Below are 13,329 nucleotides of genomic sequence, written 5' to 3'. Positions count from 1 at the left end.
AAGCATGAGAAAATGAGGGAAAGAATGAAAGGAAGGAATAAAAGGAAAGGCAGGAAAGAAGGCGGCGGCAGAGGAAAGGAAGGAAAAGGCAATGCAGGAATGAAGGAAAAAGGGAAAGGGAAGGAAAGGCAGCTGGGAGAAGGAAAGAAGAAAGGAAGAGCAAGGCGGGAAGGGAAGGCCGGTCACCCAGCGCGTGCTGTCGCTGCAGGAGAGCAAGGGCTACGACTTCGAGTCGGAGACGGACACGGAGACCATTGCCAAACTGGTCAAGTACATGTACGACAACCGCGACAGCGACGACATCAGCTTCACCACCCTTGTGGAGAGGGTCATCCAGCAGCTGGTAACGCTGGGAGCGGGGACACGGGGACAGACACACGCACACAGACAGACAGACACAGGCACAAAAACCGCCTGTACTCCAGTACTGCCCAGGGTCAGCAGGCTAGTGCAGCACAGACTGTGCCACAGGCCGTTCTGCAGCACACGCTGGGAGCGGTTTTGTCTTTCCCACCTCTGACGGTTCACCTCAGACATTTACATTCATCTTTAACATCAGTCACGTGAAAAGTGTCTAAATTTGGTGGTGCAACAGCATCTCGAGGCAGCTGGTTCCTGGTGTGTTGGGTGGTGAGTGTGCAAGGAGCAGGACAGAGTGAAAATAAGTTTTTGCTTCCCATCTTCCCCAAATCTCCATCCGGAGAGGTGCTGACCCCTTGTGGGAGCTGCTCCGCACGGCCGGGGCTCCGGGAACAGCGCCCAGCGCCTCATCCCACATCTTCGGGAGGTGCTTTTTCGGTGATTTGCGTGGCAGGAGCTGCAGCACCAATAGACCAAGAACACGTTTTGCTGGCAGGTTGTGGTGGCTCACCTGAACATTTGGTAGCACCATCCAAACACCCCAGTTTGAGCACTTGTTTAACTGGAGCTTTGCAAGTCGCCTCCCTGCCCTCTGACCTAAGGCAGGAGCACTTTCAGGGGTGACCGCTGAGCACCGTGTCAGTTTGGGGGTTCAGAAGACTCATTTTGTGGTTGAGGATGAGCTCCCCGGGCTGGGAGCAGTGACACTTCAATGAGGGGGCTCGGAAAGCTTCACAGCCACCTGCTCGGTATCTCATTCATTTGCAGCTGCTGTGCTGGGAACCCTGAAGTGGTGTCCTGGGCCTCAAACGAAAGGATAAACAGTTTGTATTTCTCTTGTTCCAGGAAGGTGCTTTTGCCCTTGTGTTCAAAAGTGTCCATTATCCTGGTCAAGCGGTCGGTACCAGGTAAGTCTCACTGTGGGAAAGTACATTCTATATGTCACTTTTTTTCGTCCCCACCCCCCTAGTTAGATGGTGGAGTAGAATTGTTCTCATCAGGCTGTACATGCTGGGTGAGGGTGCCTGTTGTTTGTCCATTTCCTTTCTCTTGTTTTCCATTAATCATAACAGCAAATTCCCAAAATGTTATGAAAATTTCCTAGTGACCACCTGTACCACAACTGGTCTGGAACAGCTTTTTAATTTGTTTTGTAGACTCTGGCTGTGAGAGATTTGAAAGGAGGTGGTTTTATCTTTTCCCTCTGTTTGCCACTGTGGCAGCATGTGGACAAGTCCTCTGTTAGACTTGAAGTTGGGCCAGCCTGGTGTTTGAGTTTTGGACTCTGCTTTTAAATATCAGCATCAGTCGGGTTGGTTTCACCACGTGCACCAGCACATTTAACCGTGGGCGCCAGCACAGCGTTTGGATTTGGGTGCTGATGGGTCTGTGTCCGTACCGTGAGCAAGAGCCGGTGCGTTCGTGGTTCAAGCGTCCATGGGATCGCAGTTACTCTTGCAGAGTTTCCGCTAAACTTGAGACGGATTCCTCATGTCCTTGTGCTCTGTTTATTCAGAGATTCTTTCACTCTGTCTTGTGGCCTCCCCTGTCCGTAGCACCAACAACTTACCCGGGAGGAGCTGGCTCTCTTTTAGCTCAGTTCAGAGAATCGCAGTCCCTTCCAGTTGGCCATCAGGGTGATGAATCTTGGGGCACGGAGGGTTGTAATTCAATGTGTTTCTGCAGGCGAGGCAGCCCCCTGCTCATCGGAGTGCGCAGCGAGCACAAACTCTCCACCGACCACATCCCCATCCTGTACCGGACGGGTAAGCACCAGCACCCCCTCCCCAGGACCTTCCCGAACACCCAGACCCATGGACGGGCAGAGACAACCCACACTTGTGTGCTCTGGAATACATGTTACACTTTTAAACTTGCACCTGTAAATTTAACCATTATAAAAACAAGATTTTTCTTTTTAAAGTAAGTTTTTAACCACACACTGTGCCATCATATACCTCGAGTTTATCTGCTGAGGGATGTGCTTTTGCTTTCCAGTGTCTGCCTGTACACCAGGTTTGTAATCAAAGCTTTAATGTCCAGTGGTTGCAAGTAAAACACATCTTAATGCAGCAGAATAGGATAAAATAGTTCAGAATAGTAAAGTTAACAGTATAATTAACTTAGATACTGATATGTGTGTGGCAGGTTGTCATTCACGGACTGGGTTGTTTTCAAGAACAAAACGGACGGTGCGGCGTGGGCCACGGGCTTTCCACTGTCACAAACCTTTCCCCCGACCCGCCAAGAGAACTTTTGAATTTGAATGCTGTTACCCTTTGCGTGGCAATCCATATTTATGTTGTCTGTCTGTCTTTCTCTCACACGCGTGTTTTACCACTGTAGACATATAATTGTGCCCTGGCAAATGAAAAGCGGCTCAGAATTACCCTGTAATTTCCCACTGGGCTGGTTCTCCGGACTCGCTGTCACGGTGTCTCGCTGCTCCTGGCAGAGCCGCTAACAATCGCTATGCCGTGTAGCGAGAAGAACCAGTCCCAGCGAGCTGTGCCTGTGTTTACTCTTGGTTGATGCTGGATAATTAGCAGTAATCCTTAATGTATGTATGTAACACTTTTTTGTTTTCCATGGATTATCTGAAGTTTGTTTTGTTTTTCCAATTACACTTTCAGCGGTACAATCTATGGATCATTCTTTTGATGGAATATCCATAAAAATGGAGGAAGGTGCCTACCAGAGAAAATCTAATACTTGAAATTTCAGACAAATCCTCCAGTTCCTTAGAAAAGAAATCATCAATGAGGGAGATATGCATTGTCTCTTTAATATGTGGTTATTGCTTTCCATGTAAGGTAGTGAAAAAAATGGGATAATCAGAATTCCTTATGGATCATAAACACCAAGAGCGACACAGGAAAATCCACCCATCCCGTTTCAAATATTCTGACATTGTGCTCGGCCTGTGCACAAGATTGATGACTTGGCGCAGGTTGTGCTGCGTGCTCCGTGCAGCTCTGAGCACAGGAGGAAACACTAAACTACCTTAAAATAAACCCACACTGTTCTCAGACACGGTGAGAACTGTGGGGTGTCCTGTGTGTGGACAGGAGTTGGACTCCGTCATCCATGTGGGTCCCTCCAACTCAGGACATTCTGTGATTCCAGGAGCTGCTTTACTTGAATCCAAACATTTACAAGGTTTTGTTTCTTTTTACCGAGTTAGTGTGAAGTATTTAGAGTAAAATTCTGAAGTCAGGTTAATTCCCAGGGGTTTCAAGAACCACAGTCCTTCAGCTTTCAGTGGCACTAAGGCTCTTCTGAAAAATGGACCATATGAAATGTATGGGTTAGAGAATCTTTGACTATTAATCACTGCTTCATTAGTTGTATAATGCTGTCATCTGAGAACTCTTCTTACAGAAATCAAAGCTTTAATGCTGCTCAGGTAAGCCTGGTAGAATCTGTTAAGCAGCACCTGTGCTGTAGGACCTTTGCAGAGCTGCCATGTGCTTAGGATTGTCAAAAATAGAGAGTGAGGTGGGATCAAAATATGTTCAAAATGTGTCCCCCACCCCAGTTTTCCTACACCTGTGTTAATTCTCTGTGACACCTCCGTCCCGTGATTTAGAAGGGAAAAAGTTAAAAGATTACTTCTAGGTTGCTTCTAAATTGTAGTAAATGGGAGGTAGGTGCTGTAGAGCAGTGGCTCAGGTTATCCATAGGCAAATGGACAACGTATGGACAAATCCATAGGTAACATAACAACCATAATTGGCTGACAATACTCACAGTACCTTTTCAATCACTCCCTGGTAAGATACCCGTCCAGTCCACGTGCACAAGAACATGTTCCAGTTACAGCTCGGGGGGAATCTAATACAGGAAAGCAATGCGACATAATAAAGTCAATGCAGGGAAATGTTGTATTTTGAGAAACAAAATTTGCATGTTTTGGTCAAGAATGGGTGCTTCTGCTGGAGAACGGCCACTAACACCTTTGCTCTGTCCTTTTTCGTCAACAAATCAGTCTGTCCTGTCTCAACAACAAAGGAATTGTTTTCCTCATTTACTGATTTAATCGCAAAAGTGGAGGGCTCGAAGCTGTTGGCTGAGTGGAACCTTCTTCCTGAGTATCAACATGAAAGCAGTATTTTATCTGCACATTTTCATGCCCAGAAGTACAAATTTAAACATCACGAGCTTTACTGACATCACCGAATCAGATCAGTATCCAGTAGGTGAAACATGACTTTAGAGTTTATGGAATAGATATGTAAGAAAGGACCTTCAATGCTGTTATTCTTCAGCAATAGTCACATTTTGCCAGATAAGCTGATTAATCAACCCCCACCCATTACCACTTACAAGTAATTCTGTTTGAGCAGTAGGTGTTTTGGTTCTCATCTGCATTCCTGATGAGCGCTGCCACTGAGAAGTATTCTCCGCAGTTAAAGAGGAGGTGGAGGATTAGAGAATATTGGGAATTGCCAGAGTACTTCAGAGAGGATCCCTAGTGAAACACTGAACTTTTAAAAAGGCTTAATTCAAGTTTTTCAGACTCAGTCCTGGGTCCTTCAGCACTCATGGATACTTCCTTGGCAATAGCAGACTCGCAGCAGATTGCCAGTTGTACAACTTTTGGATCAGAATGAGGTGGCTGTGTTTGATAGTTCAGCACCAAATACTTACTCATTGATTTTCTCGTCTGTGTCTGAACACATTAGCTCAGCCAAAAAAACATAGGTTGGAGTTACATCTGCTGGTGCTCAGTGGAACAGTGTGGGTGTACAGGTGGCAGCTCTGAAAGAATTTCTGGAGGTTGTTGGTGCCAGCGGCTGAACATGAGCCAGCGTGTGCCCAGGTGGCCAAGAGGCCACCAGCATCCTGGCTGGTACCAGCACTGTGTGGCCAGCAGGCCCAGGGCAGCGACCGTCCCTGTGCTGGGACCTGGGGAGGAAAAACCTCGAATCCTGGGGGCAGTTCTGGGCCCCTCAGCTCAGGGCTCAAAATGGCAGCACCAAAATCACCTCAGGGCTCAAAATGGTGGCACCAAAATCACCTCAGGGCTCAAAATGGCAGCACCAAAATCACCTCAGGGCTCAAAATGGCGGCCCCAGGGGTGGCGGGATCACCTCATGAAAGCCCTTGAGGTGCTGGAGCAAGTTGAGAGAAGGGAACGGAGCTGGTGAGGGCCTGGAGCACAAGTGTGATGGAGCGGCTGAGGGACCTGGGGGTTCAGCTGGAGAACAGGAGCTGAGGGGAGACCTTCTGATCTCTGAACTGCCTGAAAGGAGCTTGGAGCCAGGGGGGTCGGGCTCTGCTCCCCAGGAACAAGCGCCAGGAGCAGAGGAAACGGCCTCAAGTTGCGCCAGGGGAGGTTGAGGTTGGTTGTGGGAACAATTTCTTCCCCCAAGGGCTGTGGGGCATTGGAACAGGCTGCCCAGGGCAGTGCTGGAGTCACCATCCCTGGAGGGGTTTAAAAGGTGTTTAGACGAGGTTCTCAGGGACACAGGTTAGTGCTAGAGCTGGGTTATGGTTGGACTCTGTGATCTTAAGGGTCTCTTCCAACCAGAATTATTCTCTGATTCCATAATTTTGCCCAGTGCTGAGAATAACGACAAAATAAGAGCAATCCTTCTCGAATTCTCAAAGCCTTGGGAAAGTGAGTGAAACAGGAGCACAAGAGAAACATAAAATGATAAACTGGGCAGATTCAACTGGGAAAATGTCGGTAAATGTGGCTGCTCAGAACGCAGCGTGAATTCTCTTTTCCTAGTAGAGCCACACATAAACTTTCATTTGTATTTTTACTGATATTTTCCTCTAAACTTAAAACACTGCACCAACGTTACACTTGCAGACTTAATTCAAAAACCTTGCCAGCAAACCGAGAAAGGGCGCAATAATACGAGTGCTTGTATTCTGCCCTCCTCTGTTGTCACTGTTCAATTTACTGCGAGCGCTCCCGGTGATGAAAATAGTGCTTCATGTTGGTACCGTGCCTTGGGGCCCCTGCTTGAGGCGACTCCGCAGCCGCGTTCCAGCTGTGTTGCTCCGTGCTCTACCTGACCCGTGTGTCTTTTAGGTAAAGACAAGAAGGGGAGTTGCAACCTGTCTCGTGTTGACAGCACCACCTGCCTCTTCCCCGTTGAGGAGAAAGCTGTGGAGTACTACTTTGCTTCTGATGCGAGGTAATATTTCTATAGTATATTTTAGCATATATAAAAATATACCACTTAAAGCTGGGGCCTTGGACAAGAGATGGGGAGGTTGTGGTTTCTTTATGAATAATAGTACATTATATATAAGTGGCCGTTACTTTACAAACATTAATTAGTTGCCACATGTGGCCCTGAGATAAAGTTGGATTAGGTGAGTTTCTGTTAAAGAACTGAACGCTCATTTTGGAATAGTGGTGTTACCCTTATTGAAGCGCATCCAGAGGTAAGTGATAGAAAACCTGAGTACTCACCTAAATTAACAGGACAGATGCTAATTATCAGGAGAATTGTGTTGATCCTCCAGGGATCTCTGCACACACGCAATTCTTTTGTCATCAAAGGCAGTTTATTTTAATCCCAGTGAAGGGAGGAAAGACTCACTTGACAGCAGCCTTCCCAGAGCTTTTGGTCTTCTTTACATTAAGGAAATGAGTACGTCTTCCAGAAATGTAAATACTGCTGTGGTTGACGTCTGGTCAGAGCATTTTGGACAGTCTTAGGACAGCTGATGTGTTCTGATTTTAGAGAGCTTTTCAGTGACTTGCCCAAGGTCAGAACAAAAGCTACTAAAATCGGGAGCTGATGTATTTCAGTACAAATTGCTTTGTTCAGTTAAGAGAGAGTACAAACGAAGACCTTGTCAAAGGTCTTAAACCCCAGTGGTAATTCCAATATTGACGTTCCCCAAGTAAACTGCAGGCAGGGAAGGTATTCAATAGAATGTAATCCTTGGAATGCTCCTAGGTGGATCTCAAAGCACTTTACCAGCTGGCCAAGCTGTCCCCAGTTTTATAGATGGGAAAATGAGATGCAGGGAGGGACAATGGCTCATCACTGGAGAAACAAAGAGTGGATCTGCACCTGTAGTTGAGCACCCTGTGTGCTTGGGCTCCCTGTGCTCCTGACTCCCGCTCTCTAGCTCCTAATGGTTCGATCACATTGCTGCACATGCTGCTTTGTCTGAGGAATTCATAGTTTCTTCTTAAAGCAGGCACTGAAGTTAATAATGAGGTAGATGGAAAAAAATCCAGGTATATTGGCAGTGTAGAAATGTACTTTACAGTATTCCTCTTATTTTAAAAGAAATTCCATTGAAATGAGTAACTTTCTTGAATCTAAAGCTGTATGTTGGGTTGTAAATAGGGCTGTAGCCCTCATCTTTCTGTGGAGAATAACGTCTTGTGGCAAATGGTGTGTTCTTTTGTAGCGCTGTCATTGAGCATACCAACCGAGTGATTTTCCTTGAGGACGATGACGTAGCAGCTGTGGTCGATGGCCGTCTTTCCATCCACCGGATTAAACGCACAGCAGGCGACCACCCCGGACGCGCCGTCCAAACCCTGCAGATGGAACTTCAGCAAATTATGAAGGGTAAAATCTTCTGGATGTCACCTGTGGAGATGCACAGGTCCTCCCCGGGGTCACAGAGTCGGTCAGGATGAAGATGGCCTTTGGAGGTCGTCTGCTCTGGCTTAGAAGCAGGGCCCAGTAGAGCAGAGTACCTGGTAAAGGGCCTTGTTTAGTCAAGCTTAGAATATCTCTAAGGACAGAAATCCCACAGCCTGGCTGAGCACCCGTTCCAGTGCTTTACTACCCTCAGGGTGAAAATAATTGTCCTTACATCTAATGGGACTTGCCCTCCAGCTGCTGGCACCGTAACAAGGAGAGCTGTGGGGCTGAGGGTTTGGAGTCCTGCTCCAAGGGATCCATTTTTCCCATGATCCCCAGCAGGCTCGTCGTTCCGGATCTGAACCTTCACTGACACATTTTAGGAACCTGAATCTACTGCTCTTGATGAGCAGAAAAAGGATGTATCAGCTTCATAATCTCTAACTGGTAACTGGCCTGTTAGTGACTCTGGTCCAATCTTTTCCCCGTATACATAGGAAAAATGTAACTTACTAGGATGTAATTTAAAATGTTCTCATTTGGTTCGTTTCTTTCTTTTATAGGTAACTTCAGCTCATTTATGCAGAAGGAGATTTTTGAACAGCCAGAATCTGTCGTTAATACAATGAGAGGAAGGGTCAACTTCGATGACTACACTGGTAATTGAGATTAAACCACCTTGATTTTCGACAGCTCAGTATGTCACAGTTATTCACAGTAATTATAGAGCAGGCGATGATATGGGAGAGTAAAACACGCCGGTGTAAGGCGATGTGCACGTCTCACAGGGCGCAATTCCAGAATTACGTGCACTGGTGGCAAGATTACTTTTGTGATGTATTTTTTGAAAAGCGGGTGATGGAGATGGTACCACACTGTGTGTTAGCACCCGTAAGCCTGAGAATTTCTGCTGCCTGCTCAGCCTAATTTTTCTGTCTAAATCTTACTTACAGTAAATCTTGGTGGATTGAAGGATCACATTAAGGAGATTCAGAGGTGTCGTCGCTTAATCCTTATCGCTTGTGGGACAAGTTATCACGCTGGAGTTGCGGTAAGTGGTCAGTCTTGATCTGTGTGCCAACTGTAGCTGGAATTGAACAGCAAGGCCGGTATTGCCTGTGTCGAGCAGGTTAAGAATTGATTTGAGGTTAAGACAGAGCAAGTGCGCACTGATGAATGGAGACCTTTTGAGAGCTGTGCACGCCAGACTTTCACCACCAACAGCAATAGGAAGGAAAAGCTGAAGAACCCCAGTACTTATGAAAATGTTGCCTGTGACTTTCCTTGGTATGGAGGGCTTTAAAAAACAAAACCTGCTCTGTGATTAAAGACATTTGGCGGGGGAAGAGAATGCAAGAGCAGAATGCAAGTGCTGCAGCAAGGTAGGGGCTGCCGTGAGCCAAAAGGATTCCCTCCTTTGTTATTTAGGCAGGCGGCGCTGGTGCCGGCGCTGGTCCCTGTGCTGTCAGGATGGGGAAGAGGTTTCTCTTTGCACCTCACAGAAGTACAGGCTGTGCCTGGAGCCAATGTGGGGTTTTGTTTCATCAAGGTCTGACCTAATCATTGGTTAAAACGTGATGGCTGTAGATGAAGGCTTTTCAGATTGTAGCTTGGCAGCCCATAATGTTGCAATTAAAAGTACTCTGTGACTTCCCAGAGGAATCCTTTAGCTTCTCTCAGAAATGCTGCAAAACACGGCTATGGTCACTGATTTACGAAGACCAGACAAGAAGATTTTTGTTCGTCTTGGCTGGTGCTGTAAGATAATGTTAACAGTAACCCATCGACTGGCCAAAACAAGTTTCTGGCTTGGCCTGGGTACAGGGGGTGGTTTCTGAGCTCTTCAGTAATACAAGTTATAGTCTGATAGAGGACAGCCTGTATTACCCAATATATATGTAGTATTATATAATAAGTGAGACTTACCATTTAAGAAGAGGCTCCATGTGAGGAAGGAGTTGGCCTCACGGGCTTTTTGCGGTGCCAAAAGCAGGGTTGCTTTTCACAGCGGCGGTTGCGTGACTTGAGTGTGGGTAAACTGAGTAATCAAAATACAATCCAGCGCTAATTTTCACATGGTATTTTGACAGTAATATTTTCCAAAGTGTGGCAACTAGGCGGCTTTTTTTTCATACTCCAAACACTTTATTTTTTTTTAAAATACGATGTAATATGTAACTTTCTAACATCTGTTACCAGACCCGTCAGGTTCTGGAAGAACTGACTGAATTACCTGTCATGGTTGAACTAGCCAGTGACTTCTTGGACAGAAACACCCCCGTCTTCAGAGATGATGTTTGTTTCTTCATCAGCCAGTCAGGTATGGTCTTGCTTTACCACCCACTCGCTCCCCTCTTTCCTGTCCATGTGCGCTGGGGAGGGAAAAGGCAGCAGGGCCAAGTGTTTGCGCCTGCCCGTAGCATTGGATCGCATGTGGTACGCGTGAGAGGAGTTGGCACACACACACCAGAGAAGGGGAAAAAATAGAGCGGTTCTCCCATCCGTCTGCGTGCTGCTGCAGGAGTGAGCTGAGTCTTACATATGGTAACAGTAGTTTTGTTTCCTTTCTCTGTGAGGAAATATTCCATCAGTCAACAGATGGAAAAAATGCTACTGAGCTCTGGGTAAAGGCAGCTCCATGGTTTCTTTTGAATAGTTCTAGTTCTCTGTTTAAAGCACTACCAAATACTAATCTACATGGAAGAAATGAAACTATCACAAGTATCGAAAAATACATACTGCATCGAAAAAGACATACTGAAGCATAAAGAAATAAAGCGATGTATATCATATTCAAAATATTTTCAAGGACAAGCCAATACAAAACTACAGTATTTTTTTCCTCTCTGTTGCATTTACCATTTTAAATTGTCATAACTGATTTTCAGGTCTGATACTAAAACTAGTAGTTACTTCATAGGTATAAAATACTCTTTTGGTAGCAATTTTTTCTTCTCCGTATCGAATAGCTCAGAATTTCCTCTCTTCATTGGGGCTCACGTAGACGTTGAAGTTTTCCCTGGGTTTCTGGAATACACCTGCAGATGTTCCTCCATCCCCTTGGCAACTGTCCCTTCCCAGTGTGACAGGGAGCACGCTGAGGACACACTGGGGGTGCGACTGTCCCCTCAAGTGCTGGATGTGCCAAACTAACAAAGATTTTCCTGCACCCTGAGCTTGGTTGCCAGGCAAGGAGACACCTTCTCGCTGTCTACAAGTACCTGAAAGGAGGTTGGAGCATGGAGGGGGTTGGTCTCTTCGCCCAGGTACCAAGTGACGGGACGAGAGGAAACGGACTCAAGTTGTTTCAGGGGAGGTTTAGATTGGATATTAGGAAAAAATTCTCTATGGAAAGGGCTGTGGAGCATTTGAACAGGCTGCCCAGGGCAGTGGGGGAGTCACCAGCCCTGGAGGGGTTTAAAAGGCGTTTAGATGAGGTTCTCAGGGACATGGGGCATTGCTAGAGTTGGGTTATGGTTGGACTTGATGATCCTGAGGGTCCCTTCCAACTGAAATGATTCTATGATTCTGTTCTATGATTCAATACAAAGCCAATATTGAGCTCAGATAACCTCAGTTCCCCCCGCCCGTAAATCTGTGTTCTAGCTTTAGATTACACCCTCTAAGACTTGCTTTAAGTAGGTCTGGATGCAGAGCGGCAGTTATGTGCTCCGGTGCTGACAAAGCGAACCGACCCAGCCCTGGGGCTTTTGTTCTCTACTGTCACCTTCAGGAGCACTCAAAAGAGGGGGGTTGTGTCCTTTTAGGACAAAAGCAAATGGGTAACACTAGATGGAATACACAGTAACTTTGGTTTCTAGTCCCGTCTCTGGCGCTCAGCTCACCCAGCACTGCTGGCGTCATCCCTGCAAGGTTTCCCATCGTGTTCATTTCAATCAACTTTTTCTGATTCTTTATATCTGGAGTTTTTGAATCAACATGTTAAGCGAGGTTCAGTTTTGAGTGGGGATAGTTAGATTTTGACATAACATCCTTTATAGCAGATTTTCAAGCTCTGCCGGTGTTGGTGAGCACCATCGGCAAACAGCTCCGTGGGTTTCAATGGCAGGGAGGCAGGGGGGAGCTGGTGCCATTGCATCCGCCATGCTCTCCAGCTGTCCCTGACACATCTTGTCCCCCCCACCCTGCCCCAGGTGAACTTTTATTAACCAGGAAAAGGGAGAAAGTTGTTTTGGTTAAAGAAGATACACTTGAACTCCGCCCCCACTTCTTTTCTTTTAACCATAGCACAATAGTGACTTTTCCTTGCACCAAATACTATTAGGTTTTGTGTGTTCTGAATTTCTTTTTGGGGTTAGAACAGTGCGCTGGGGCTAAAATAACAACTAACGCCTTGACTTGTAGACACGTGCAAAGCTCTAGGATCATATTTGGGAAGCCGCTGTGCTGTTCCGTCCGCAGTGCCAGCAGTAACAACACGGGGCTCTCCATCCCTGTCTCTGCAGGTGAGACGGCAGACACTCTGATGGGCCTTCGGTACTGCAAAGAGAGAGGAGCCTTAACCGTAGGAATAACTAACACAGTCGGCAGCTCCATATCGCGAGAGACAGACTGCGGAGTCCATATCAACGCAGGGCCAGAGATCGGGGTTGCCAGTACCAAGGTAAGTCATGAGTTTCTAGTCCTCATTATTATTGCAGAGGGATCTGGATAGACTGGAAAAATGGGCTGATTCCAATGGGATGAAGTTCAACAAGGCCAAATGCCGGGTGCTGCACTTTGGCCACAACAACCCCCTGCAGCGCTCCAGGCTGGGCACAGAGTGGCTGCAGAGCAGTCAGGCAGAAAGGGACCTGGGGGACTAATGGACAGGAAGCTCAACATGAGCCACCAGTGTGCCCAGGTGGCCAAGAAGGCCAATGGTATCCTGTCCTGTATCAAAAACAGCGTGGTCAGCAGGACAAGGGCAGTGATCCTTCCCCTGTGCTCTGCATTGGTGAGGCCACACCTGGCGTATTGTGTTCAGTTCTGGGCCCCTCAGGTCAGGAAAGACATTGAAGTGCTGGAGCGGGTCCAGAGAAGAGCAACAAGACTGGTGAAGGGACTTGAACATAAGACCTATGAGGAGAGGCTGAGGGAGCTGGGCTTGTTTAGTCTGGAGAAGAGGAGGCTTAGAGCTGAGCTCAGCACTCTCTAGAACTACCTGAAGGGCAGTTCTAGCCAGGTGGGGATTGGTCTCTTCTCCCAGGCATCAGCAATAGGACAAGGGGCCATGGGCTTCAACTCTGCCAGGGGAAATTTAGGCTGGAGATTAGAAAGCAATTATTTGCAGAGAGAGTGGTCAGGCATTGGAATGGCTGCCCAGGGAGGTGCTGGACTCACCAGCCCTGGAGGTTTTTAAACTGAGATTGGACATGGCACTTAGTGCCATGATCTA

At 46.9% G+C, this 13,329-nt stretch overlaps 1 protein-coding gene across 4 annotated transcripts in view; it reads left to right on the top strand.

Annotated features, from left to right (window-relative positions):
* The window catches only part of GFPT1 (glutamine--fructose-6-phosphate transaminase 1), a 45,776-nt gene that overhangs the window by 16,822 nt on the left and 15,625 nt on the right, over positions 1-13,329 (top strand). For 2 of the 4 annotated variants that reach the window (XM_065040680.1, XM_065040683.1), the window contains exons 6-15: positions 209-343; positions 1,207-1,268; positions 2,047-2,126; positions 2,994-3,047; positions 6,407-6,512; positions 7,750-7,913; positions 8,495-8,590; positions 8,885-8,982; positions 10,131-10,251; positions 12,398-12,555. In XM_065040680.1, the coding sequence (XP_064896752.1) occupies positions 209-343; positions 1,207-1,268; positions 2,047-2,126; positions 2,994-3,047; positions 6,407-6,512; positions 7,750-7,913; positions 8,495-8,590; positions 8,885-8,982; positions 10,131-10,251; positions 12,398-12,555 (1,074 nt within the window). The remainder of the gene's footprint in view (positions 1-208; positions 344-1,206; positions 1,269-2,046; positions 2,127-2,993; positions 3,048-6,406; positions 6,513-7,749; positions 7,914-8,494; positions 8,591-8,884; positions 8,983-10,130; positions 10,252-12,397; positions 12,556-13,329) is intronic. The other 2 variants (XM_065040682.1, XM_065040681.1) reach the window with 1 other exon arrangement.

The sequence above is a fragment of the Columba livia genome, chromosome 25 (assembly GCF_036013475.1).
Source record: "Columba livia isolate bColLiv1 breed racing homer chromosome 25, bColLiv1.pat.W.v2, whole genome shotgun sequence".
Lineage (NCBI taxonomy): Eukaryota > Metazoa > Chordata > Aves > Columbiformes > Columbidae > Columba > Columba livia.
Note: the sequence above shows the minus strand (reverse complement) of the source record. Positions and strands in the feature narration are given on the sequence as shown.